The following is a 27,708-nucleotide window of genomic DNA, read 5'->3' as shown; positions in this document are numbered from 1 at the left end:
ATCTATTAACCCCTTCTGGTGTAGGAGAATGCTTAAGATAAATGTACTTTGTTTAATTTGCAGTCCGTGTTGGATAGAAACCAATGAAGGCACTAAAAAGCAAATTAAGAAAAAAAGAATGAATTTTATTTATTCTTTTGCAAGGCATTCACGTTTACCCAGAATAGATGAAATCAAGAACACTACATCATCAATATGAACCAGATACTATAACGGTCGTCTATACCATGTGTGCGTATTTACACACACACATTCACACACATTCACACACCCACACATACAGTAAGGGACCACACACACAAGGCTCTGCAGGATGTCAGCTCTGTTTCTCATCTCCATCTAAAGCTACCACCAGTTACACTTTAATAGCTTTGGTGAAAACCAGAGAAAACTTGAAAGTCCTTTTTTTAATGTTCCACCTAAACGCAGCATGAAAAAGTGCTTTATTAAGGTTCAGAATACTTTTCCAATATTTGACATATTAGATCGTAAACAATTGCTCAAAAGAAATCCAAAACCAGCAGGGTTTGTTGTTGCCGAGCGAACAAGTTCAAGCCGATGACGTGAAGCTGAAGCAAAATGTTTTTTTTTTTTTTTTTATAAAATAGCTGAGCAGGAAATCAAATGGATGGATTTCTCCAGTAGCAAAAATGGTAAATGGTGTAGTTCATATTTTTTGGAAGAAATCAATTTGGTAGAGTACTTTTTAAACATTCAAAATCACTTCCTGGAAAGGTGATATCGGCTCTCACAGATTTAAAAAAAAAAAACGTAGAAATATATTCAAACTAAGAAAAAAAAGTTAACTTAGGCCCTGTGTCCACTTGGCATTTTTTCCAGGGAGAAAATTGTTGGCTGTGCGCTTGCATGAAGCGGTGAGAAGAAAAGAACTGCACGTCCTTCCATTCTCTATGACAACAGTCTGTTGATAACGGCCGCTGTATGACCAACACTGCGCCGTTACTTTTTACTTCATGTTTTATATTTGAGATTGTTTATTTCCCGATCAGACACGGAGCGAGGAAGATGTGGGTACAAGACAATATCTGTAGGCGGCAAAACTACGGGGAATATCATACATTTGGAAAAGAGCGCTGGTGGTGTCAACAACACCTTTCTGACAAGTTGAAAGATTTCAGACTTGAGCGCTCGGAGTGGCCGCAACAAAGGCAGAGAACTCTGAAAAAATGACACTGGGGGCTGTACTCTTTCTCCAGGCGGCAGCCTGCTAGTGCAAACGCTCTCTACTCAAGACACTGACGTTCAGAAAAAACAAACACTAGGTGGACACAGGGCCTTAATAATCAATTAGTAACATTAGAGGAGTTAATTCCAATCTGGCTGTGAACATAAATGAATATCACAGGTACACAAAGCCATGGGCTCAGCAGGTTTCACTAGAACTACTGTTGAATATCAGAATACAGGCTTAGTACTGATCAAGTCTAAATTTAAACATTTAATGGTCAAATAAATACATTTCCTTGTTGTAAATCCCAAAACAACATCCCACTTGAATACAATAATGTCATAAATTAATATGCAATTAGTCATACACAAATATCCTGAATGCATCGATACATTCTCAAGACGGGGGTTTGAGGGGTAAAAAAGCTGCAAAAGAATCAAGTCTGCAAAACAAAAGGCGAGAGAGATGTGAAATGTTAAGACCTGGATAAAAACCTGTTCAGTCACTTCTCCCCTGGTGAGAAGTTGCCACCAGTTCACATTAAAAAATAAAAATAAAAACACACACTTCAATTTATCGTTAGCAAACCAGCCGAACAATCCCAAAAGTGCAACAACGACAAAAATCAATCAAACTCAAGTTAAGGCCAAAATTTCCACCACTTTTTAAATAATCTAATATTCTCCAACCGAGGGTGAGTTTGAACATCACGAGTAAAACAATGTTTTCCCGCTTGATTAAAAATAAATTTAGAGATGTACAGTCGACTTGTACGGAAGCCCTAGGGGGACAATATTTGAAATAGCCAACAGGGTACGCCCTGCACAGCCCATACGTTCTCAGGGGCGCACGGTTGCAGGAACTACCCATGAAAAATAAATCAATAATTCATGGCACACTGAAAATGACTTTACTGTATTTTTTGTCTAACGACGTGTTTCGCTGCAGCTTCCTCAGGGTGCACTGCTGTTGTTTCCCAGCGCTGGGCGAACCTGAGGAAGCTGCAGGCGGAACACGTTGTTCACTCACTTTAAAATACAGTAAAGTCATTTTCAGTGTGCCACAGATGATCAATCTAAACCAAATGTTTTACTTTACTCCGTTCTCCCATGATGCCGAGTTATTCACAGTTGTTCACTTGAGATCTCGACTTCTTGGTGTCATCATCTTGAGATGAGAACTGTGACAGGTTTATTGCTTAAGATCGTTAGAAACATCTTAACTCGGATGTTGGATGACTGGATTTCCAGCATTTGTATCCCTCAATAACGAGCAGACAACTTAAAATGTCGATAAAACAACGGGAAAGAAGGAAACGGAGTGAAAAAAAAAAAAATATGGGATGATTGTCCTCTTAGGGCTTCCATAGGACTTTGTCAGGATTGTTAGTCAATTAGTAAAATAAGTAGAAGAATTAAAATCAAACGAAGTCAAATTAAAATGCTTTGAATCTTTTTCACAATTTATCACCAGTCCCCCCCCCCCCCTATTTGTTTTAGCAGGAACATCCCTCGATCACTTGGACAGGGACTAGGTGTCACATTGAATCAGTCAGTTGATGAGTAAACAGGTTTATAATGACATAATTACGAGCTGTCATTGGGCATTTACCCCCCAATACGTGACGTCATGGCACAGCAGGTAGCTTGCACTTTGGAGCAGAAATGCTTTTAAAAAAAAAAAATAAAAAAAAATAAAAAAAAACAGTTTAACATTGCACAATATGAAATCACCTTTTTTTGACACGTCTTAAATAGATTTCTCTTCTGAGTTCAGCCTGATGAAAAAATCCTTTCAAAGAAGAAAAAAAAAAAGAAATAAGGATTACCCGATTTAGAAATAATAAAATAAAGCAGTAAAAGAGAAAACAGCGAGAAGACACTTGCTGCTGGAAGCTGCACGCAGAGAGTGAACAAACGGCAACAATGCACAACATTGAGAACTGGTCCGTCCGCTGTGGTCCAGTAAATCAGTACAGCTGGGTGCTGTTGTTCAACTATGTGGCTCCCACCCCCCTGGAATCTCTTGATTTATGTCATGGAGCGTCTACTTGTTGAGTTTGAAATGAGATTATGGAGTTGGTGTCAAAAGGACTAAACGAGTCCACAGCCGACCTTCACCTCCGTGCCTTCACTGCGGCACGGAGACCTCGCTCCTTTTGTCTTTGGGCAAGACACTGGAATGCAAAATAAAAGCAGATAACTCACTAAAAGGAGAAGGAAGGAAGGAGTACTTTGAAGGTGTGTCTGTGTCTCAAAGAAAACTTAAACCAAAGGAAGACGGTGTGAGAATTGAGAAAACGGCGGTACGCTAAAACGGCTTAAAATAAAAATAAAAAGGTACAAAATAGCAATAAAGGCAAACAAAGTAAGAAGCAAAAGATGAAGGCCAAAAAAAATAAAAAGGCATGCATTAAAAACAACACATCCATACTGTTCGGCTCGCCGTCCGTCACTCCGCTCACGTCGTGCAGAGCAGCGCGGCGGCGGCTGCTCGCTCGGTGAGGGTCGGGACTGGCTGTGCTGTGCTGTCAGGCCTGAGGCGGACCAGACAAGGAGAGCTTTCATGACAAGAGAACTGTGTCATGTTGTTTTTGTCCTGGCCAGGTAATGAGACAACCCGAGGCAGGACAGCGGGAGGGGGGAAGGGGGGAGAGAGAGAGAGTCTGGGGGGAGGGAGGGCAGGGAGAGGGAGGCGGCGCAGGGGTTAATGGTTAGTGTTCAGTGCCGCGTCGGCCCGTTGCTCTGGGTTACGGAGTTGGAGATGTTCAAGAAGGCCGAGCGCATCACGTTGAAGGATTTGTCGGAGAGGGATGTGATGTCGTCTGACGTCATCCCCTTCGTGTCGATCTTTGGGAGGATCTTCAATCTGATGACGCCTGAGGAGAGACAGCACTTCAGCGTGAGAGGAGCGGCGTACACATAAAAACACATTAAAACATGAGCACAATCCAGACGAGTTACCCGAGTTGAACTGCTTTTCTTTCCGTAGGTAGAAGTTGCTGTAGGAGGAGAAGACGATGGGGATGACGGGCACCTGAAACACAAGAGAGGAAACAGGGGAATTATTTTAAAAATGTTATGTTTAACTTTATTATCAAAACTTTATTTCAGGTCGACTACACAAAAATATTCGACTTCTGACACCCATTGTTTCCCTGAAATAAGCAGTGGTGGGAATTACAAGAGACCTGAGAAATCCTCAACATAATGCAACACCGTATTCTGACCACACTTCTGTCTTTTTTCTTATTTTTTGATTGATTTAATTTATTTTCCGGTCATGCACACAAAGTGCCCGACCCTCATGGGCTTATAAGACACCAAAGAATTCAGTTGCAGTGGTTTACGTTTACATATCATAGCATTACAAAGTTGCCAGCTCCTGTCACAGTTCAGTCTTAAACAATGTGTTCTGTCTTTTTTACCAGGCTTTACAAATAAAATCTACTATAACAAAGGTTCCTTTTTTAAAACACAACTCAAGTTTTTTCATAATCGTCTAGCCAAAAGAAATCAACTTAATTTGAAGACATTCTTTTAAAAAGAATGACATAAAATTAATGACATAAAATATTTGGAAGCATCATCTTGATTTAACGGCAAAGGAATCATTTTGAGCGTCAGTTTCATTTCATAATTAACGAAACGTTTTCAGTTCTCATCAATCATATTTATCTCAGGAAAAGAGAAAACAGGGTCAGAAAAACCAAATGACAAACGGAGCTCGTATTGAGGCTCGCACAGTCCAGCTTAACTGGATGCAAAACACTGCACAGTCCTGTTGTCAACATTGTTGATGTGTTGTGATGATATGATCTCTGTTACTTTAATGATCCATGGCTTCAAAAAAAGTCCCACAGTTAAAAAAATAAATAAAAAAAATCTGACCTCCAGTCAAAACTGCTGCACGCAACAGAGAGGGCAGCTGTGGTCCAATCAGATATGCCGGTCGGGCAAATCTTCACTAACCTCGGAACAAAAACACTCTAGCGGACTTAACAAGAATTTGATTCTATTTTTCCTTGTTCCAAAATAATAATAATAACAACACATTTGCAATACTACTCTCATAATTTAAAGGAATAATTATTGTGTAAGGAGGCGATATATTGACACCACGACTGGTTCTACCTCTAAATCTAAAAACACTAAATGAGAAACAAACAGGAATGCTTCACTGAACCAACATCTCGTGCTCCCCATCTCACTCACACACACACACACACACACATTAATCCAGCACGACACCAGCCATCTCCATCCACTCGGCTGCTGCTAATAGAGGCCGAGTTGCTCTCTCGAGGCCCCCGCTCCAAGTGGCCCTTCAACAAGACAATCTGAGCCAAACGTGGCTCCCCCCTGGGGGCTGTCCCGCTTCCACTCAATCTGGTTACGAATGAAGAGGCTGAGCTATAACTCAGCAGGAGCACAAAAAAAAACAAAAAAAACCACACACAGATGGAATATAGTCTCTGATCGCTCAGGATTAGTCTCAAGTGGAAAATAGGGAAAACACACAGATTGTGTTCTCAAGAACTTTGATGAAGATATTCGGCCAAAAAGCCACACAACAATCCAAAACGTCTGTTATCGTCATCCAAACATTATTTTTTACAGCATAGACGCAGCCCATATAGATAATTTGTTCACTAATAAGGAGCAGCAGACTTTTGTTTTCGTAGCCTCTGAACCAAACCGATATCAATCTTTAGCAGCAAGTCACAAGAATTTGGCTCGCACGTACACACCAACATGTTTGCCTGGGGGGGTGAACCTCGGTGTGGTTTCTGGAAAGATCCGGTTCAGCTACGTTTTTTGTTTTTTTTACATTTTATTTAATTCATTCCACCTGTCTGACCCTCCAGTTTGTGCTATGAAACATCAGCTCAGGAACAGAGACCTCCCTGCTGCATGCATGCAGAGGCAACGCTCATAAACACACACAGCTGAGCTGTAAATGAGTCGGGAGACGCAGCGTGTTTGGAGCCGCGTCTGCTCTTCTTTTAATATTCTAGATTTGAATCAGTGTGACCGGTTTGAGGGGAAGTTACACCATGCAGATATGAAGAAAGGAGGGGACCAAAATTTCACAATAAAAGAGCTCAAAGTATCAGTGTGATCAGACCAAACTTTTCAAAAACATTTCAAAGTCTTCCTTGTGAATATCTCTGGCTGATTTAGTCCTATCTGTGCATGCCCTCCAGATTTGAAACCCCATGTTGTCGTGTGCCATGTAAGGCTGCTAGCTCCCCCATGTGTCAAGAATCAGCACTTTGCCGACAACATAAGCCCTCTCTCAACAATCATCACAAACAGGATGAGGGTGAGCGTTACAGAACAGGAAATGTTGGTTCACATGCTAGCGAGGACACAAAAAGGATATCTTACACTTTTCAGAACGTCCAGAAATAAAGTGAAAGCAAAGGAAGATGCAAAAGTGCTCACTTGTGCCTGCACCGCCAGGTGGAAAGCTCCTTTTTTGAAAGGCAGCAGGTCGCCTCTCTGGTTTCGCGTTCCCTCCGGAAATACCCACAAACGAATCTGTGGAGGTCAGAGGACGACAGGCGAGGGAGGAGGGGAACAACGATTAAATCATCATGTCATCCCCAGTGTGTCAAAAAACAAAACAGAACTATGGGACAGATTTAGTGCAGAAACGAGACGTTCTTTCTTCTAACACGAGTCAGTTCACCTGCTCGTCCAACATGGTTTTGGCAGCATCTGTCATGACGCTCTTGGCGTCGCTCGTCTTCTTGCGGTTGATGAAGACGATGCCGCCGAGCCAGCAGACGAGACCCACGGTGCCGGCGTAGACCAACTCCTTCTTGGCGATCATGGTGCAGCGGTCGGGTAGGATCTCCATCAGACCTGAGGGGACAAAAACCTTAGAGCTACTGTGTGCAAGAAACTGAACATGAGTATATGTTCAGATGAAGTCATGTTTGTCCCTCATGTCGGAGGAGAACATTATGAATATATTCTTTTACTGAATGAACTCCTTCTTCAACATATTAACAATTTCTTCTGCTGCTTAGCGCTTAGTGCTTAATTAGGGTGCGTTCCAATTTGATAACTTCTTTGTTCAAACGTGAGGGGAGAGGGGGTGGACGTGTGTCGCTGTAGGAGAGCGGAGGCTTCAGTATGACAAAGGTGTTGCCCAACAAGAGTTTGTTTTGGTTTCATCTTGGCGCTCAAGGCCAACATCTACTGGATCAAAAAGTCGCACCTTCTCCTTTTAAAGACACAGAGAAGAATGAAGACAACGTCTTAATGAGACTTAAACTTTGCAGGGATCAAACAATGATATTAAGTACTGAGACATAGCATCAGTGTGATATGTGCCGTAGTGCGTGTGTGCTGTCTGAGTATGGGGATGGATTTACGTGCTGCATATCAATTTCTCTGAACTGCTCACTGAATAGTTCACTGTTTTTTGTTTTAATTTATGTTCAACTTCATGAGCTATGCTATAAACTATGTGACTTTCACAGCAGGTTTTGAGACCAAAACAAATGCTCCATTCAAACAAACCCTCTTCATCCCTCAGCACCCCCTCCTCTCCTCCCTTTTAGTAGCACCAGCATGCGTCAGTGAGATGGAGAGCAGCAAACAAGTGCTGATAAACATCTGAAGATTCTGCCACCAATTTCAAGTGATAATATGCATCTTTAAGTTTAATAAAAGAAAATCTATTGAAGTTTGTGAAGTCTGTTAGTTCTCCTTCTGTTCAACACAGCGTTGCTGAGTGGGCGGGGTAGTCTCTCTGCCCCCACATGGTGAAAGGACCAATGGTTGCGGAGGGACGAGTGTTGATAGGAAAAAACAACAACATTGGGAACAGGAATCTCTTCAAACAAGCTGAAGGAGACGCCGTCCATGAAGGAGACGCCGTCCATTCAGTGTCAACACAGAGCTTAGAACAACTAATCCAGAGAGAGTTTGACTTCACTATCTTAGGGTTTCATTACTCAGCAAAATAGTTACACTTTATTAACCCACTAGTATAAAAATGTAGAGTAAAAACAGTAAACTATTTAGAGCTTGAAACATGGCGTCTCTGAGGGGATTGGGAGTGGCATATAAAGGAACGACTGGGATGAGCTTTGGCCCTTCTATCTTATCTAAATTTGGCCTTTTCAAAACCAGATGTTAAGTCAGCTAGAAAGTCTACTGATGTACTACTTTTGATGCTAGAAAAGATCATGGACAGGAGCTTTGTTCATGAATTTGATGGAATCAGACATGTTTGATTAACCTCCGTGCAAAGCCAGAAGACAGATTACTTAACACACAGAAACCTGCACAGAAGAGAAACTATTTAGGATGACAAACAGCGTGTGTGTTGATATTAGAGCGAGAGGAAGAGAGCAAACAGATCCAAAACCACAATAAGACAGAGTGTTTGAAACCCGGCACCAGCAGCGGAGGTGAAGGATCTTAGTTCCTCTTGGCTACGTCCCATCAGCTTCAGGATGAGCAGCTATTCATGGCTGGGTGTAGCAGTTGGCATGACAACTTGAATGCAGAAATCGGGCTCCCGCTGAGTTTCCCCCAGCTCTAATTAGATGCTCAACTCGTTCATGGCTGTCAGGCCTATCCTGGCCTGGAGCCTGCCCTCGTCACTCACAAGTGCAGAAAAAAAACACTCTCTACTGATGGAGAGGAAACATACCTCTGCTAAGTGAGTGCCTTTCAACAAATCAGATTAAGGACCAACAAGGATGAGGCAATGCTTGAAGACACTCACCACACATGCAGTTTCATAGACTGACAGCTGGAAACAAATTTAGAGGATCAGGTGAATTAAACAGGAACCAGAACCCTCCATCAACTAGGGATGTGTGCAATGAGTAGACAACAGAAACCTGGCTAGTCAGGGCAAGAATCACACATTTTGTATGAACAAAACTGCCGGCTAAATGTGTCTAAGCTGTAAAGCAGCCTCCTGCCACTAGTTGGGGCTGTAGCTCTAATTAAGGGGTCTGCTTTAGTCGCTCTACTGCCCAGACGTTAACTAGGACAGTGGACGGATAGCCTCTCATAGGAGCGGTTTACAGCTGAATTTTGATCTACAAGATAAGAGATCAAGTTGTACGAAGGCTTTATCAGATTCGAATCCAGACTGGCATAACTGGTATATCGACCTGAGTGACACGTAAACAAATTCAGCTCAGGCATGTGGACGTTAACCTCCAAAGAGGACTGAAGGCTGGTGGTGCTAGCCATGCTAATGTGAGCTACACTCGGCAAACCAATCGGACGTTCTTCACACGAACTGTCCTCAATTTGGATGTTTTCTGAGTTTATTCTGAACGTTACAATAGTCGACTAGGTGCTATCTTGAAGTTTTGTTTTGTGTCTGTTTTGTTTATTTTGTTTGTTAATTTAAAATAAATTTAATTAAATTTGTTTTTAATTTAATTTTTTCTAATGGTTTTTTTCTTCATTTACTTTATTAATTTATTATTTCATCTCTCTTCTTGCTCCTTGTCCTAGTATGCATGAGTGTGAATGAGACTCCTGGGTAGGCTACTGTGGAAGAAAGGCTACCTTCAGAGTGGGAATAGGATTCCTGACTCGGTGGGTGGGTATGGGGTTAACTGGGTTGGTCGGGAGAAGGCAGGAATGGGGTTTACTAAAGATGACCACAGTACAATGTTGACTCTTTGTGCCAACTGTATGTTTTCTTATCATCTGTGCAAACTAATAAAAAAAAATTAAAAAAAGAATAGTCGACTAGTCTGAACTAAAGTTGGCATTCAATCGACAGTGAAATTAGTCACTTAGGAACATCCCTGTTCTGATCATGACTGTCAAATATATATTTAAACATAGGCCCTGTCTAAAGCCCAAGGCATATCACATAGGTTTCCCATGGGCTGAAATCTGAATGGATGTAAATTTACAAAGCATAGACATGTAAAGTGTGTTTTTCTGGTAACTTCATGAGCGTACAGATCACATGTGCCTCGGTCCTTTCTTCCCTACACTGAGATACATTCAGGTCATTGCAGGTCGTTAATAAATATAGTGAGAGTGAGGGGATGGTTTCCAGTGTCAGTGAGCTCTTCCAGTGTCTCATTGTAAGTCAGTGCCCTCGGAGCAGACCCAGTATTTCAGCAGTTCAAAGCTTTCTCCAGGAAAAGCCTCTCTTAAATCCTCAAAAGCTTGAAGTGTGACGTCGACACTAACCAGAAAAAGTCAGCATACTTATTCTTAAATCATCCAGTTCTGGAAATGTAACAACATCCCTCCATGTCTGGTTGCTCTGAAGTACTTTCAGTTTCACCTCAGCAGGTTTTCACGATTCACAGGACAGCAGAGACTGGATAATCCCTGTTAGTTCCATTGAGTAGTACCAGTTTGTGTGTTTTATTGACCTGGGAGTGCAGATTCACCACATGTACACTCCAAAGCGGAGTCAGAAATCCCCTCTGTCAGAGCTTAACCGCAACTTCCTTCATCTGCTGCTGCAGAGGAGAGCTGCTCCTCTAACTAAAGTGTCCACAAATGTCCCAGAGTGCAACAAATCTGGTGTCAGATTGCTCCGGGTGAGCTGCTGAAAGTTCAACAAAGTAGAACTGCTTCTCTGGTTAATCTGATTTGGTTTGAAGTAGCAGACAACCTGAGATGAACAAACACTTATAACATCAAGAGCCGTGAAAAAGCTTCTATTTAAAGAACTATTTTTCATCACTTTCCACAGTCAGTATTGAAATCCTAAGATCTTTAAAACACAATCCTTCCAAATGCAATAAGGTCAAAGTTAGTGGAATTTAGACTGAAATGCATTTAAATTGAAGCTAAGAAAGAGCACCTTTATTTCAGATCCATAAATAACACAGTCCATGTTTGCATGGTTTTCACGCAATATAAGATTTCTGCAAGCAGAGAATATAACATTTTTACATCTGTTGTTTTGAGAGCGATATCAATAAAGGATGTAGGAAAATACTGGTCAGTATTCGTCAATAATAGGCTTTAAAATGTAATATTGGCATCTGCGTCCAAAAGAAAATTTCTGCCTATATGAGTGAGAGTTAAGAGAACGCTTTAAAACCCAATACAACAGTGATGCAAAAGTGAACCGACATTGTAGCAACTTTTTCTGAGTTGCACATACAACCAAATGTTTCACCCCGCTTACTGCCACCCAGTAGTGTTTCTACAGGAAGTCAGGGTGAGCTAATGAGTGACCACAGCTGGTGATATTGAGGGAATTTCAGTACATACAAGTGGGCGGGATTAATACCTTTATATCCTGCAAAAAGCATGCCACCTGTGTGATCTTCATGCACGTCACGTTAATGCTTCATCATGTTCTTGCCGGTATCTTCTTCTTTGCTTTTTATACTGTCCAACACGTAGCATTGCTATAAATGCAATCCCATCCAAATGGAAAACTTCCTGCTGTCAGGATGAACAAGCAACTCAGACATATCAGGGCCTGACCGTGTGAACATCTCTATAAATGTTCATAAGAATATGTGAAAAAAAGGCTTTTGAAGACTTGATCAAACGTCAATGTTTAGACCAGATTTCACTGGAAAATCATCTTATTTCCCAAGATGCATCACATTTTCTTTCATACAGAAACAACGTTACAGGACGACTCACCCAAAACATCCAGGGAGCTCTGGTGGTTGGAGATGATGACGTAGGGTCCCTCCGTCTGCAGATGCTCCCAGCCGCTCACTTCAAACCGCAGACCCAAGAAATACTTCACATGGCGGACCAGGGAGCGGATAATCCTGAGGGGGGGGGGGGGAAGGATCACAACAGTCCTGTGTGAGTCAAGGTTTCAGTATCTGTCATGTGAGTGTAGCACGTAAAGCTGCATGTTATTAACAAGAGACCTATGTGGAAACAATGGGACAATAAAGCATGTTAAATACATTTGAAGAATGTCAGGTCAGATATGAAAGACGTGACCTAAATAACAGTAAAATCATGGCTCAAGATAAGAAAAAAAACATCTGGTAGATTATGAACAACGTCCCTATTAGAGATGTTTGTTTCTTGGTTGGCTAAATAACAGCCTGAGGATAAATACAACGCTCCAATAAACTAAAAGAAAGATTGTCCTTCCATCTGTCTGCCTCTGAAAAAAACAAAACTGAACAACATAGTAATGAAAATGTCCCTTACTACCATAGGAACATGTTTTCAGTAGTGTGGAAATATCTTTCAAATGTGCAATAACTCTGAACAGCAGTGGAGTGGGAAGGAGAAACTTAGTTTCTTGCTCAGTCCAAAAACACTTCAATGCAAACATTATTCTTTTAGGAACATTTTAAGAATAAAGCATCGTCTAAAGTCTTTTTGAAACCTCGTATAAAATCAAAAGTTACATTTAAGTCTCTTGCAAACAGACAGAGAGCAGAAGAGGTGAGACTGTGTCTAAATTGCACAAAAGCTGCGAAACCTTGCCAACATATTTGTGCAACTAAGGGCGCACTCACACTTGGCAAAGTTGTTCCGTACCGTGCTGGAGCACGATTGTCCCCCCTCTATATTCCCCCGCTGGCCTGCACTCACACTGCTCCAGGACTAACCGGGCCTGAGCACTGATTGGAGCACTCACACTGGTCATACAAACTGGACTTTAGGGGTGAAGCGTGCTTAGGCATGGTTCGGATTGCCTAGTGTGATTGTGCCCTGACAATGTACAGGACTTTGCTTGTGATTTTTGGGGGATTTAAAACAAGAACTTGTGCAATATTGGGTGCCAAGGACTTGGATAACGAAACAGGTATTGATTCTAGAGATGCACCGATGTATCGTATAGTATCAGCTGATATCAGTGCTGTAGTCAATGTGTTACTGATTAGCAGTTACACATCAATTACTTGCATCAATTTAATGCTGACAAGTCAGTAACTAACTGCTGATTCAGAGAAGAGGTTTTTTTTCTTATTTATTGGAGATAAGGAGTCCCCTTTTGGACCAAGTCTTGATTAGTTTTCATGCTCAAACATCAAAAGAAAATGTAGACAGTGTGGGAGTCTTACATCGTCTCTGAGAAAGATTAGATCTATGCAGTTTGTAAGACAAGTTCCAGTGAACTTTCAAAAGGAGGGAAGACTACTAACAACTTCAAGACATCAAATCAGACAACTCATTTGAAAAATAAATAAAATCAGAGAATCTCAAATCAATATTACTTGTGTTTTAATGATGTCTTTGTGAAGTTTAAAGCCCTTCATGGATGAGAAAACATTAAGTTGAAAATTTCCAGCTCTGATGAAGACAAACATTTCAACACTGATGTGTCTGCTTTCTGCTCTCTCTGGTCAGGGTTCATCTTCTGTGATTCAACCTTTGTAGAGACATTATTCAGAGATAAGAGTGTGGATTGAACTCTGCTAAGATATATCCAAAGTGACCTCTGCTCACACAGAAAGTAAATAAATGGGGTCTTTGACAACAAGCGACAGGATGACACTGGTGTCATAATCTAATCTTGGCTGCTACACCATTCAAATGAAATGTTTTGTCAAACTCAAGCACTCATCTCAATGATATTCACACTTTGACCCCGTAAAAGTTTCTGCAACCATCACGCTCTCACCTCAGACACACTTATGTTGTTGCTAATCTGAAAAGGTCTGTTATTGATGTGTAAGGTTGGAAGGGCAGCCTCTTCCAGATCTAAGACCCCCACTATAAGCAACATCTCATCCCTCAACTCATGGTCAACATCTGGTCGTCATTCAACAGGATTTATCACATCTTCCACTTTATGCTAAAAACATCTGTAAAGCAACAACAGCATGTAATTTGTACAATAACAAAATCGTTGGGGGCAATTGCCGTCATAGCCCTCTCCCCCACCATGCTTCCTCTCTCTCTCCACTAACGGTCAAGGGGGAGGGGGGGGGGGGACATGTTGCAAACCTAAGTTGTGTAAAACATGTAGAACGGCAGACAGAGATAAAAAAAAAAACGTGGGTAAGGGATAATATGTTTTTCTTTTTTGGGTGGTAAGGGAGGGGGCAGTCGTAAGAGTCAGAATTTGGGGCGAGAGAAAGAGTAGAGATTGAGATGCAGAAAGGGAGCCATAGGCTGGATTTGAACCCCAGACAGCAGATGCATATGGATCCAACAACTTAGACAGGTCCTTAGAGTTCCTAGAAATACATTAAAATATTTGAATCTCAGCGCTATGGCGTTATTGTGCACTGCACCATAGGTCAATTGTCTTTCAAAGCAATCATCACAGCTTTGCAGCCGCATTGATTCTGTAACATCTGCATCGATACATGTACAGTATTTGAAAGGCGCACAAGTCGATATGTTGCTATATCGATTTTTGGAGCACAGCCCCAGTTCATACCGCTGAAGTAAGCCAGAGTGAAGCCTCTGTGTAACTTACTATTTACAGTTAAAGTGAGACTCACAAGAAACAGATGATTGAGGGTGTCTAATAATAAAGACTGAAAGCAGGATGCATTGTCTTGCAACCCACTGTCCCCTCTGCATCTGCCTTTGGTGTCAGGTTAGGCCAGGATTTGTCTTTTGCAAAAGCTGAACCACACATTTTGGATAACAGATGAGCTTTTTTTTCCCCCTCCTATGCAACACACCGAAACTGGCCCCCATTACAACACAAAACTTAAACAACCTTTTCTGTCAAAGAAAACAACAATCCCTCCTCATTCTCTGTCAGCCAGAGAAATCATCACTTCAAAAAACCACACATCTCATCGTTTCCCTTCCTCATCAGTGAATCATATCCCCTCTAAGACTCACTCCTCCTCCTCCTCCTGTTGTCCTCATGTGCCCTCGTTTTAAAAATACCATGTACCCGAATAATAGGCTTTGTGCTTTATTGACAGTGAAAACACTCACAGATCAAATCATTTTAGATCATCATTTCTAATATTGAGTTCCAAAAGAAAATAAACTGAATGATCAGCGGTCTTGCTGTGGTAACTCACGTTTGTTATGCACATTATAGAGGATTGAAAGGGTGATTAGTACATTTAAATCCTTTTATTACGTGCTGATAAAAGGCCTGATTATTTTATCACCCATCCACTGAGGATAGAGAGACCAAAGAGAGCATTGACTTGACATAAATACTCTTTCAGAAAGGCAGCCCAAGTGCTGTTAGCTGTAAGTAAGGAGAACAGGGATTTGTAGTTCTCTGTGAATCAGTGTCTACCACTGATTTGGAGGGTCTACCCACCCACCCCGACCCACCCCACCCACGGGACTCTGGTTGCAACTCAATCTATGAGAAGTTGAGCTTAGAATAACAAAATCTAAAATAAGTTTTGGGGAAAATAGTAATGGTGGGAATCATTTTTATAGCCTTTTCTTTATTTTTTAACGGCGTATGATCACCATAGTAACTCCTGTCAAACAATATTTTTCTTACTCTCTGCTGGGAGATAATAAAACAGCTGAGCAAGTACCCATACCTTCCTTTTTTTCTAATCAAATCAAAGTGATGTTAATTACAAAATGAAAAGATAACGCTCACACTGACTGCTCTTGTTACCAAAGTCATGAGAAAGCTTCCCAACTCATCGTCCCGTGACTCTCTCTCTCTCTCTCTCTCTCTCGCTCTCTCTAATGAAATCATGTTTTGTGGCTCACTTAAAGCCAACTTCGGCTCCGCCTGCAAATATACCAAAGTGCAGTACTATGACTTTAACCTTTAAACCTGAAAACAGTCTCTGGGTTATCTTGCACCACAGCAGTACAATGATAGCACACTCAGTCCTGTGCAAATTCAACTGGTTATGCAATGACTCAAGCCAGTGTTGCAGCAATTGAGAGACTGTTCAAGGGGAATGAAATGAATGGCCTTGGTTGGATTCTTTTCATGGCCGATCCACTCAGCCTTCCCCTTTTGCCTCATTTCATTATCTGTCTCTAAATAACTTCCTTTTGTGCCTGCATAGATTCAATACAACCAGGCTGCTTAGGGATACAAAAGGTGAGCTTTACCTTCTTCTTTCAAAGTAATAAACCAACAAACAAACACCCAGTGGCAGGGTCAAGGCCAGAATGACACAGCAGAGAGGATTCATTCATAATCAGTCATCCTTGTCTGGTCTGAGTGACAACATTACTGCTCAGTCAAAAAGACAACAACACAGATTATCTCCTGCTGATATTAAAGGACATTACACTCTGAGGAATCTCAGATCAAACCATTGTTGGAGAGAAGATTAGGCTTCAGATCTTTATCGGTTGTAATGAGATCCTAGCTGATAACTAAAGTTGGAGCCTCAGCCAAAAGAAGACATTTGCCTAAGTGACAGGTGAAACTTTGTGATGTAACACTAAACAAAGTAAAACAGCTGTGGGGACTTCTAAACTTGTGCTGATTTTGGAAAAGCAAAGTTGTTGGATCTTGTTTGTTGAGGAAGCAAGTGAGAGAAACACACAATTTCTTTCTAATAAATTCCCTTTAAAAGACAGCTTTTAGTAAGGATATTTAAAGAGTTGATAATGTGTCTGTTTTTGGCTTTGCAAGTTTAATAGATGCAATGTGAAAACATTGAAAAGTTGTGAGTTACACCCGAACTGCAACCTCAGCTGTTGAAAAGTCACTTGTTATCCAGAAGTGCAAAACACTACAGTTCTTGGCAGTGTCCACTTGAGGCTGGCTCCAAAAGCCAGGGAATCCCCCTCAGGTCCTAGCAGCCACTAATAAAAGGTGAATCTGCCTGCCTCAGCACGACCTCTCTGCCTTTGTCTCAATTTGCTTCAAGTTTGGTTCAAATTGTATTTCTAATATGGTGAGGGCCATTCATAACACCTCTTAAGAAACCAACAGATAACGTCACTGGGACTATGTCCATGTCTGTGGTCTCACCTAGGGGTGCTTTATTTACCATAGGTTATTTCCAGGTACCGACTTCCTAGACATGATACACAAGTATCAGCTGACAGAAAGTATCCCAACTGTACCAGCAGGGTTAAAAATAAAATGTTATTAGTGGAGGAAATGGTAAATGGTTTTAGCCTTTTGCCAATGTAAAGTGCACTGTTGTTGTTTGTTTGTTTCTTCTTCTTTCTTTTTTTTAAAGCTTTTTTTCCAGCCATTTTACCTGTTTTGGATAGAACAGCTCAGCACAGACAGGAAATGCCAGGGGGGGGGGGGGGGGGGGGTAGTCACCAAAGGGCTGAGGTCGGAAATGAACCAACAGTCCTGCAACCAGCACCAAAGTCTTCACAAATGGGGCATGCTACACACAGATAGACCATCTAGCAACAAAAATTAGCAACAAAAACCTGATACCTGGGTATTTTTAATGGTGGTATTGGGATACTCACTGCTACATCATACCGCATTTAAGTCAGTATTGGCGGCCAACACTGTTTCTGGCATCGGTAAGAGAATAACTAAAACGACAGCTTGTTAAGTTGGTTATTTTACTATAATGTCCATGAAGCCATCAGCTCCATGGAACACAGACCCTCTTACGATGTCTTTTGTAAATAAAACAGACGTAATATAAACCTGTCACAGGAGTGTTTACATGAGTTTGCACCAGTGCTCTCTCACTGTAAAAAAAATCTCTGTAAAAGAGTCTCAGATTTTGTCTCTCTTCTCTGATCCTGCCCTGTTAATATTTTTACACTTTTGTCTGGATAAAGAATCACCTCCATCTTCCTTGTGACTGTCTAATGCACCACTTACTGCAAACTGTGCCTGTAAAAATGTAAACAAAAGGCTCTTCAGTCTGCATACCGAACACTCTGTCTCAAAGACAGAGTGGAAGTAAGAATAACTTTGTAGAAATAGTCTATCTTCCTCTTGATGGTCTTGTTTGCTTTGCTTAAAAAGAGATTGGTGTAAATTCGAGACAGTTGCAGAGCCGGATACAATCTCCTCAGACGGATTCATCACTAATGAGTGTTTCAGAGAATGCAAGCACAACAGTAAAGATAAAGATAGTAATGCAGATGAGTTCCATGGATGCTTTTGACTGTTGAGGCCTGTTCAATAACAACATGGTTTCACTGTGTTACATTCCAGTCCTCCATGTCAGCTGGGAAGCAAGCAGTCATCCACAGAATTGAGCCCTTTGTGCACCAAGTCTGACAGCAAATGGCTGTGACAGACTGCTCTGTCCTTGATGAATCACAGGACTCTTTCTGCCAGACCTAGCTGGTGTGTAAAAACCCCCATTCAGCCCCTCGTTCTGAAGGTCTGACCCCTGCCTCAGTCGCATTGTCACATTCAACAGGTCCAGATAACCTTTGAGCAGACATAACGGTGCACTGGTGCAACACGACACCACCACCACGGCTAACATGACTGTGAAACAGTTATTCCTAGAGCAGCGAGGCAGCACAGTCAGTTGTTGTAAGTGACAGCACACATCCAGGCCATGAGTATGCAGCATGGATGGGCCTTAGAACTAATCAGGAGGGGGGGGGGGACTTCTTACCATCTGGCATCGGTCTCTTCCAGGTAATTACTGGAATGCAGTCACTTATGTAAAGCAATCTGTCCTCACTGTCCAGATTTAACCACAACAACAAAGTACCTCCTAGCTGCAAAGCGGACACTGAGACCAAAGGCGGCGTACTACATTTCAATCCTGACCAGTACCGGTTAACCTGGTCAGTGTGTGTCAAGTGTAGAATAACATACTTCCTCTTGTCAATGGGTCATTTGGACAAAGTTAATGTACACCATTATAAGTTTGTTGTTGTTGCCATTTTCAACTATTTTCACTCACTGTGTGTTTCTCATATTTAGTTACAAATTTACAACAAGATATGAGAGACCACTGCTAAGACAATTTTAAATTACTCTAGTAATCCAAAGCAGTTTGTGACTGTTTTATTTTAATCTAAAGTTTGTTTCCTTATGCTTGAGAGATAATTAGACCAGGAGGAAGAAAGACACTCCCTCTTCCCATCTCACTATACCTTCCCTCACATAAAGGGATACATATTATCTCTTAAGGATGTGTTGGTATGCATAAAAAATATTATACGATTAGATCTCCTTCCGTTGCCTTTACATAAACTTTTTGTTTATGTTTAAGAATGATCAAGTGTTGTATATTTCTACTTTTCATTATTTGTATGACTTTTCACCAGGCGGTCTGCTTGTTTGCACGATCATTTCTCTCTTTTTTTTAAATTTTCAAAATACTTTTTTAAATGAAATCTCACATCTGTAGGTTTAGTAATTATCTAACATCTAATTTCATATTCATTAGTTTGCAAACTTTGTGTTTATTACTACCCTTTCTGAAGCCACTGCGATTGCTATCTAAACTAAATAGAGACATTTCCTGTTAGACCTTGGACTATAACACCACTAAACTTGTACAGACCTGTTTCCTGCAGCTAAGGAATATCTCTTAAACCAGACCAATGCTCTCCCCTTCTAGATAATTGCAAATCTCGCTTTACATGCCTCAGTCAATCATCATATAACCCTTTACATTTAGTTCAAAGTGCAGCTGATAGATTATTAACTCAAACCCTGTTCTTGCCTTCCTCCATTGGCTTCCAGAAAGATTCATAATCGACTACAAGATCCTCTTAGTAACATACAAAGCACTGCATGACCTCACCCGCAGCTACATGTCCGACCTCCTCGTTCCAAATTCCACCCCTCGTTCACTCAGGTCATCTAATCCCGACCTTCTTTCTATCCCACGCTCTAATTGGAAAACTAAAGGTGATCTTACTTTTGCTGTCTTAGCCCCCACCCCTCTGGAAACAGCTCCCACAATTCAAACTCACCTGTACAGACAAGCCTTCATGTCACTCCCAAAACCTTTCCATTTGTTTCTGTTTGCCTGATCCTTTTTTTTTTTTCCCTGTTTGACATTGAGATTTATTTATGTCAATTTTGTTTGATTGCTTTTATTTGTGAAGCGCTTTGTAACCGAGTATTTATGAAGTGCTATATGCATAAATAAATAAAAAGATGTTATAATAATAAATGGAATGATCTGCAGTTAATGTATGAATGCATGTCAGAGTAACTGCTTCTAGAAAGCTTGTGGTTTGAGTTTCAAAGACAGACTTTATTGCAGGGCTGTTTTGCTGGATTGCACGGTTTGTGTGCTTTAAACAGGCACACTGACAACTCGCTGGCATTGGTTGCATTAAAAACCAAAGTTAAACCAAATTGAGCTTGCTAGAGTTTCATCAAAAAGGCACCTCTAAATTCAAAACTAGCAAAAACAAAATCCGTTTTCACATCTGCACTCCGGACAATATCTAGATATTTACAGGAGGACTTCTCCGGAGATTCTCCCGACCTAGCCATTCACATATGCTCCTCACAGCAGGGGACTTTCCCTGTCGGGGGGGGGATCGGGGGAATCGGATCCCCACGTAAGAGGTGGCGTAAATAAACAACGCGGAAGTAGCGGCCGAAGCAACAGAGTCCGCTACACGACGTTATAATGAGAATATTTGCCTTTAAATCAATGCTATGTGCAATCCAATGGAATGACAACATCCACAAAAGAGAGGAGAACAACATACTGACCAACAGAAAACAGAACGCAGACGTTTAATGACGTGCACGGAGATCGTAGAGGCCGTGTATATAAACGGTTGCATGTTTTTTAATGCAACCAAATGCCAGCGAGTTGTCAGTGTGCCTGTTTAAAGCACACAAACCGTGCAATCCAGCAATAAAGCCCGTCTTTGAAACTCAAACCACAAGCTTTCTTGAAGCAGTTACTCTGACATGCATTCATACATTAACTGCATATAAAGACGAATATTCTCATTATTGCGTCTCGGGGGGGGGGGGGGGAGGGGGCCCTACTGGTCCGGGGCCCCAATCAGTTGCCTGCCCTGCCTGTTGACAAGCAGCACCTCTGACTGTGTGTCACATTTCTACTCTGAAATAAAGTAACTTTGCTGATGAAATTAGAAGACTCCATTACCTACAGCTAGTTCTTTTTGTTTTCCCCTCGCATATAAAAAGAGAAAACACGACCAGACTTGCTTCTCTGAGAACTAAAACCAGAAACCTGATGCTAAACGTTTATGCTACCACTCTCGCTTTTTTCTCTGTTAGCATCTGTTTTCTACAAATGCATAATGTAATCATTTATTTCATGTCTTCATTTTTGTTTAAGTGTGAGACATACTAGCGGGTTAGAAGCTCCCTGGTGTTGCAGTGTTGTTGTGATTACATAGCCTTAAGCTACAACAAAAAAAAAGGGAGAGAGAGAGAGACAGGAAATCAGAGCGAGTGAAATCTAGTGAAAACGCCAGCTAGCATGCTAACGTCGGCTAGCTGTCAGACGACATTTGTAATGCAAACAGAACTCACCTCATGTTCTCCACGTCTCTGCCTCCGCTTTTCAGGACGCACAGGGGGATCGCCAACAGGGCCAAGCACATCATGTAGGCGACGTAAAAGCACTTTTTGAAATAGAAAACAAACGTGCTGCTGGTCCACATCAGGAGCGGGATCAGCAGCAGCAGCGGAACCGTCCACAGGACCTCCATAGCGAACTGAAACACACGCGAGGGGGGGTCCGGGGGGTTCCGGGGGGTCCAGAGTGAACCTGCTACGAGACGGGAAGCACCGCGACCCTGGCAAACATTACTCCCCCCCCCGTCCTTAGTCAGAGGTGTTCCCCTTACTGTCTCTGGTCTTTGGGTCTCTGGTCTGTGCTGCCCGCCCCCCTCAACAGGATCACGAAACGCTGCTCATCTGTTGCTAAACGGCATCATGAGGTGGAGTCACGTCGTCATCGGTTGTACTTTTTTTTTTTCTATTTCCGGATGCTGGACCACTTCGTCTGACGTCACAAGCTACAGGCTAATATATAATAATAATAATAATAATAATAATATTATATTGTTTTTTTTATCGCGCTTTTCTAGGAACCCAAAGACGCTTTGACAAAATATAAAACCATAAAAAACAAAACAAAAAACGACGAGGACAGTACAATGAAGAAGTAATGTGGGGGGGGGGGTGGAGTCAGTGGTTGTAGGCCAGGGGTGGGCAACTGGCGGCCCGGGGGCCACATGCGGCCCCCATGAACCCTCAATGTGGCCCTCAGGTCAATTTTTTACATATAAATAAATTGGAAACATGAAGAAAATGTGACAAAATCTGCCATGAAATCATGAAAACCAGAAATACATCCATAATAATATTTGATCACTGGCATATGTTGAGTTAAATTTGAGACATAATTATTATTTATTTTTTAAATAATTGATTCATAATTAATCGTTATTGTATACTACAATTTGGCCCTTTGGCAGGGAGAATTAATTGAATGTGGCCCTTGCCGTGACCAAAGTTGCCCATTCCTGTTGTAGGCAATGTTGAAGAGGTGAGTTTTGAGGGATTTCTTGAAGGAGGTGAGTGTGGGGGAGTCTCTAATGTTTTTTGGGAGTGAGTTCCAGAGGGTGGGAGCAGCAACAGAGAAGGCCCTGTCCCCCCCAGGACCGAAGGTTTGTCCTGCAGGGGGGGGGGGGACAGGAGGTTTGCATCTGCAGACCTGAGAGTGCGGGTGGGAGTGTGTCGGTGGAGGAGGTGAGACAGGTAGGGGGGAGCCAGGTTGTGAAGGGCTTTGAAGGTGATGATGAGGAGCTTGAAGTTGATACGCTGGGGGATGGGGAGCCAGTGGAGGTCATGAAGGATGGGGGTGATGTGGTCTCTGGTGCGGGAGTGTGTGAGGAGACGGGCTGCAGAGTTCTGAATGTATTGAAGTTTTTTGAGTGAGTGTGCTATACTTGTTTGAACCATATCATCTCCTCGTTTTTTGGGGGGGGTTTTGCCTTTTACTTTGAAAAGCCAGATTTTACTGTATGTTTTGATTTTTGATTTGAAACTTTAATTTCAGTTGAATATTATTAGTATTGATATATTTTGATGGCAACATATAAACAAAACAAAAACAAAAAAAATAATCATAACCATAACCCAAAGATACATTGCACATATTGCACATTTCAAGTTTACTTTTTCTTTGTTTTGTACCTTTTGCACTATTTAGAATTTATTACTGGAAATATTATTTATCTTATTTTACCTTATTTTATTTTATCTATTTTACCTTATTTTATTTTATCTTATTTTACCTTATTTTATTTGATCTATTTTACCTTATTTTATTTTATCTTTTTTACCTTATTTTGGTTGTATTGCACCGTGGGACGGAGACAAACGCAATTTCAATTCCACTGTATGTCTGGCATATTTTGAAATTGACAATAAAGTTGACTTTGACTTTTGACTTTGACTTTGATACAAACACCTACATTCGGTTGCATACCTGGGGGTCCTGACCTTGTGTGGGTCGCGTGCAATTCAAATAGGGTCGCCTGAAATGTGCATTTATTGATCAATAAAAAATAAATTATACATTAAAATAAATTAAACTTGCAGACTCCCTGTCTGTCTGTTTGTCATCCATTGTGCAGAAATGTCATACCAGCCTTTCTTCCTCTGTCCACTATAATATTTTACGAAAAAGCCTAAATGTGGTCTGAATTAAGAATCAGAATCAACTTTATTGGCCATGTATGCTTACACATAAAAGGAATTTGTCTTTGGTGAACTGTGCTCTCAATGCACAAAAGTATAACATTAAATATAAAGACAAGCAAAGAATAATATATACAAGGCTAAATAAGACAATAGTGCAATGGTGACTAGTGCAAAAATGCTGAGATGAGATTGATGGTAAATATGTGATTATGTAACTGATTGTTAATTTACATGAGGTAGATTTTTTTTACAGTATTTACATTAAAGATGTGCATGTGCATGAAGAGGACAATATTACATTACAGCATGATTCGGTTATTGAACATTGTATAGTCTATGTACTATCTAAAATGTCTGTCTAAAATGAATGTTTACTTGTAACACAAAAAAACCCAAAAACAAACATGATTGATTCACTCTCACTATGAGGTCATCCTTAGAATGAGCCCAGTTTAGCAGCCGATTACGGAGCAACACGTGTAATTGGATTAGCAGTGATAATCCAATCCCTGGCCATAATCTGACGCTGTCTAGTAGCCTCAACGTTGAAGTTTCCATCACATTGAGGAGCTCTACTTGACATGATTTAGGAGATTAGGATCAATCAGTAAGTAATCCTGAGATCCTTATCATCAGCAGACTCTACACTCGGCTTCAGAGATACCTCATTTGCATTTTGTGAAATGCACAGAAGCAAAGGATATGGATGTGTGTTTTATCTGTAATTTTCATATTTGGGCTAAGACACAGAAAAGTGGAATATGGAAGCCCAGCAGCATGGAGTGCAGCAGCAGCGGAACGTGGCAAAGCAGCAGGCCGTGCAGTTCGATATGTGTAAAAGTCGTAGTACTGGCATGTTGAAATAGACAACATAATGAAGATGACATAAAATTTTGACGTAGAGCAGTTCAGGCTGGCACTGTCATGATAGCTATAACATTTGGAGGAAGTTGAGCATTGTATACAGGATGTAGTACTTACTCTTTGCTGTAGGGGGCACTATGGTTGAAGTTGACTATTGTTATGTCAATGTGTTCAGAGGCCAACCCTGATCATACAAGTGAAATTTCAATCAGATCAGACAAAGTATATAGGATGTAGTACTTAATCCTTGCAGTACGGGGCACTATGGTTGAAGTTGACTATTGTTATGTTAAAGTGTACAGAGGCCAACCCTGATCATACTTGTGAAATTTTATGCAGATCAGTATCTGAGATACAGTACCGCCTCTTTCCAGTAGGAGGCGCTATGTTAATGGAATAATTGTATTAGGTTAGATGTGATCAGGCCAGTACTGACATTGTTCATGTGAAATCTTGAGCAAATCTGACATTGTGTATGGGAGGTAGTACTTATTGTTTGCACTAGGGGGCACTGTGGTTAAAATTTGTTATAGTTATGTGACTGTGTTCAGAGGCCAACCCTAATTATACCTGTGAAATTTGGAGCAAATCTGACATTGTATATGGGAGGTAGTACTTAATCTTTGCAGTAGGGGGCACTATGGTTGAAGTTTATTATTGTTTATCATTGTGTCCAGAGGCCAACCCTGAACATACCTGAGAAATGTGAAAAAGATCAGACAAAGTATATAAGATGTAGTACTTACTTCTTGCAGTAGGGGGCACTATGGTTAAAGGAAATGATTGCTATGTCAATGTGTTCAGAGGCCAACCCTGATCATACCTGGGAAATTTTAAGCAGAAGGGAGATAGTATGTATGATGTAGTACTTAGTCCTTGCAGTAGGGGGCGCTATGGTTAAACTTTATTATTGTTTTGTGTCACTGTGTTCAGAGGCCAACCCTGATCATACCTATGTAATTTCAAGAAGATCAGACAAAGTATATAAGAGTTAGAGCCACTTCCTGTTTGATGGCTATGTGATTTGTGGACTTCCTGTTGAGTTTTGGCCGTGGGTTGAAGAGGCTTTTTTGTAGGTTTTGTCATGTTGGAAATTCATAGTAAGATTCTGAATTGTAGGTTCAACGTGCTGCGGGGGCTGAATGTTTGAAATATTGTAGGGGGCGCCACTGAGCCATTAAGGCACGCCCACTCACTTAAACGGTATAAGATGTTTGACTTTACTACCAGGATTATATGTATGAAGTTTTGGGACAGTACGACTATGTTAAGCCCATGAAAAAAGTACTTCCTGTTTGATGGCAAGCGACACGTCCGTATGGCGACAGTGTTGGACGTAGGCGTTTGAGCTTTAAACTGTTGTATTGCCAAGGTGTTAGCATGGTCCACACCAATTTTGAGGGGAAAATTAGCTACCGTGTAGCAATGGCTAATGCTAATTGAGAAGCAGTAACTTCCTGTTACACAGGTGGCGCTGTGACTAATTAAAAAATGTCAAACATGGACGTGTTCAGGGCGGGTCCAGTATCATGGACGTGTTCAGGGCGGGTCCAGTATCATGGACGTGTTCAGGGCGTATCATGGACGTGTTCAGGGCGGGTCCCGTATCATGGACGTCTTCAGGGCGGGTCCCGTATCATGGACGTGTTCAGGGCGGGTCCAGTATCATGGACGTGTTCAGGGAGTATCATGGACGTGTTCAGGGCGGGTCCCGTATCATGGACGTGTTCAGGGCGGGTCCAGTATCATGGACGTCTTCAGGGCGGGTCCCGTATCATGGACGTGTTCAGGGCGGGTCCAGTATCATGGACGTGTTCAGGGAGTATCATGGACGTGTTCAGGGCGGGTCCCGTATCATGGACGTGTTCAGGGCGGGTCCAGTATCATGGACGTCTTCAGGGCGGGTCCCGTATCATGGACGTGTTCAGGGCGGGTCCAGTATCATGGACGTCTTCAGGGCGGGTCCCGTATCATGGACGTGTTCAGGGCGGGTCCAGTATCATGGACGTCTTCAGGGCGGGTCCAGTATCATGGACGTGTTCAGGGCGGGTCCAGTATCATGGACGTGTTCAGGGAGTATCATGGACGTGTTCAGGGCGGGTCCCGTATCATGGACGTGTTCAGGGCGGGTCCAGTATCATGGACGTGTTCAGGGCGGGTCCAGTATCATGGACGTGTTCAGGGCGGGTCCCGTATCATGGACGTGTTCAGGGCGTATCATGGACGTGTTCAGGGCGGGTCCCGTATCATGGACGTCTTCAGGGCGGGTCCCGTATCATGGACTTGTTCAGGGCGGGTCCAGTATCATGGACGTGTTCAGGGAGTATCATGGACGTGTTCAGGGCGGGTCCCGTATCATGGACGTGTTCAGGGCGTATCATGGACGTGTTCAGGGCGGGTCCAGTATCATGGACGTGTTCAGGGCGGGTCCCGTATCATGGACGTGTTCAGGGCGGGTCCAGTATCATGGGCGTGTTCAGGGCGGGTCCCGTATCACGGACGTGTTCAGGGCGGGTCCAGTATCATGGACGTGTTCAGGGCAGGTCCAGTATCATGGACGTGTTCAGGGCGTATCATGGACGTGTTCAGGGCGGGTCCAGTATCATGGACGTGTTCAGGGCGGGTCCAGTATCATGGACGTGTTCAGGGAGTATCATGGACGTGTTCAGGGCGGGTCCAGTATCATGGACGTGTTCAGGGAGTATCATGGACGTGTTCAGGGCGGGTCCCGTATCATGGACGTGTTCAGGGAGTATCATGGACGTGTTCAGGGCGGGTCCAGTATCATGGACGTGTTCAGGGCGGGTCCCGTATCATGGACGTGTTCAGGGCGGGTCATGGACGTGTTCAGGGCGGGTCCAGTATCATGGACGTGTTCAGGGCGGGTCCAGTATCATGGACGTCTTCAGGGCGGGTCCCGTATCATGGACGTGTTCAGGGCGGGTCCAGTATCATGGACGTGTTCAGGGAGTATCATGGACGTGTTCAGGGCGGGTCCCGTATCATGGACGTGTTCAGGGCGGGTCCAGTATCATGGACGTCTTCAGGGCGGGTCCCGTATCATGGACGTGTTCAGGGCGGGTCCAGTATCATGGACGTCTTCAGGGCGGGTCCCGTATCATGGACGTGTTCAGGGCGGGTCCAGTATCATGGACGTCTTCAGGGCGGGTCCAGTATCATGGACGTGT

At 42.3% G+C, this 27,708-nt stretch overlaps 1 protein-coding gene across 1 annotated transcript; it reads right to left on the bottom strand.

Moving 5' to 3' along the window:
* Positions 1-104: 104 nt before the first annotated feature.
* Positions 105-21,877, bottom strand: agpat2 (1-acylglycerol-3-phosphate O-acyltransferase 2 (lysophosphatidic acid acyltransferase, beta)). Its single transcript, XM_020650910.3, has 6 exons — positions 21,476-21,877; positions 11,809-11,942; positions 6,884-7,059; positions 6,637-6,732; positions 4,153-4,225; positions 105-4,067 (listed from the first exon to the last, which is right to left on the bottom strand). Exons 1-6 carry the CDS (start codon positions 21,652-21,654, stop codon positions 3,910-3,912), a joined length of 816 nt encoding a protein of 271 aa, XP_020506566.1. The 5' UTR covers positions 21,655-21,877; the 3' UTR covers positions 105-3,909.
* Positions 21,878-27,708: the final 5,831 nt, after the last annotated feature.

Source organism: Labrus bergylta, chromosome 17 (assembly GCF_963930695.1).
Source record: "Labrus bergylta chromosome 17, fLabBer1.1, whole genome shotgun sequence".
NCBI lineage: Eukaryota > Metazoa > Chordata > Actinopteri > Labriformes > Labridae > Labrus > Labrus bergylta.
This window is presented reverse-complemented; position numbering and strand designations above follow the sequence as displayed.

Excerpts from the sequence above, each read along its gene's own strand:
- agpat2 (XM_020650910.3), bottom strand. The coding sequence starts at position 21,654 with ATGGAGGTCCTGTGGACGGTTCCGCTGCTGCTGCTGATCCCGCTCCTG. Across the intron at positions 11,943-21,475 it reads AGAGACGTGGAGAACATGAG|GATTATCCGCTCCCTGGTCC; the intron begins GTGAGTTCTGTT and ends CCCCCCCCTCAG. Across the intron at positions 7,060-11,808 it reads GAGCTCCCTGGATGTTTTGG|GTCTGATGGAGATCCTACCC; the intron begins GTGAGTCGTCCT and ends TTGTCCCCTCAG.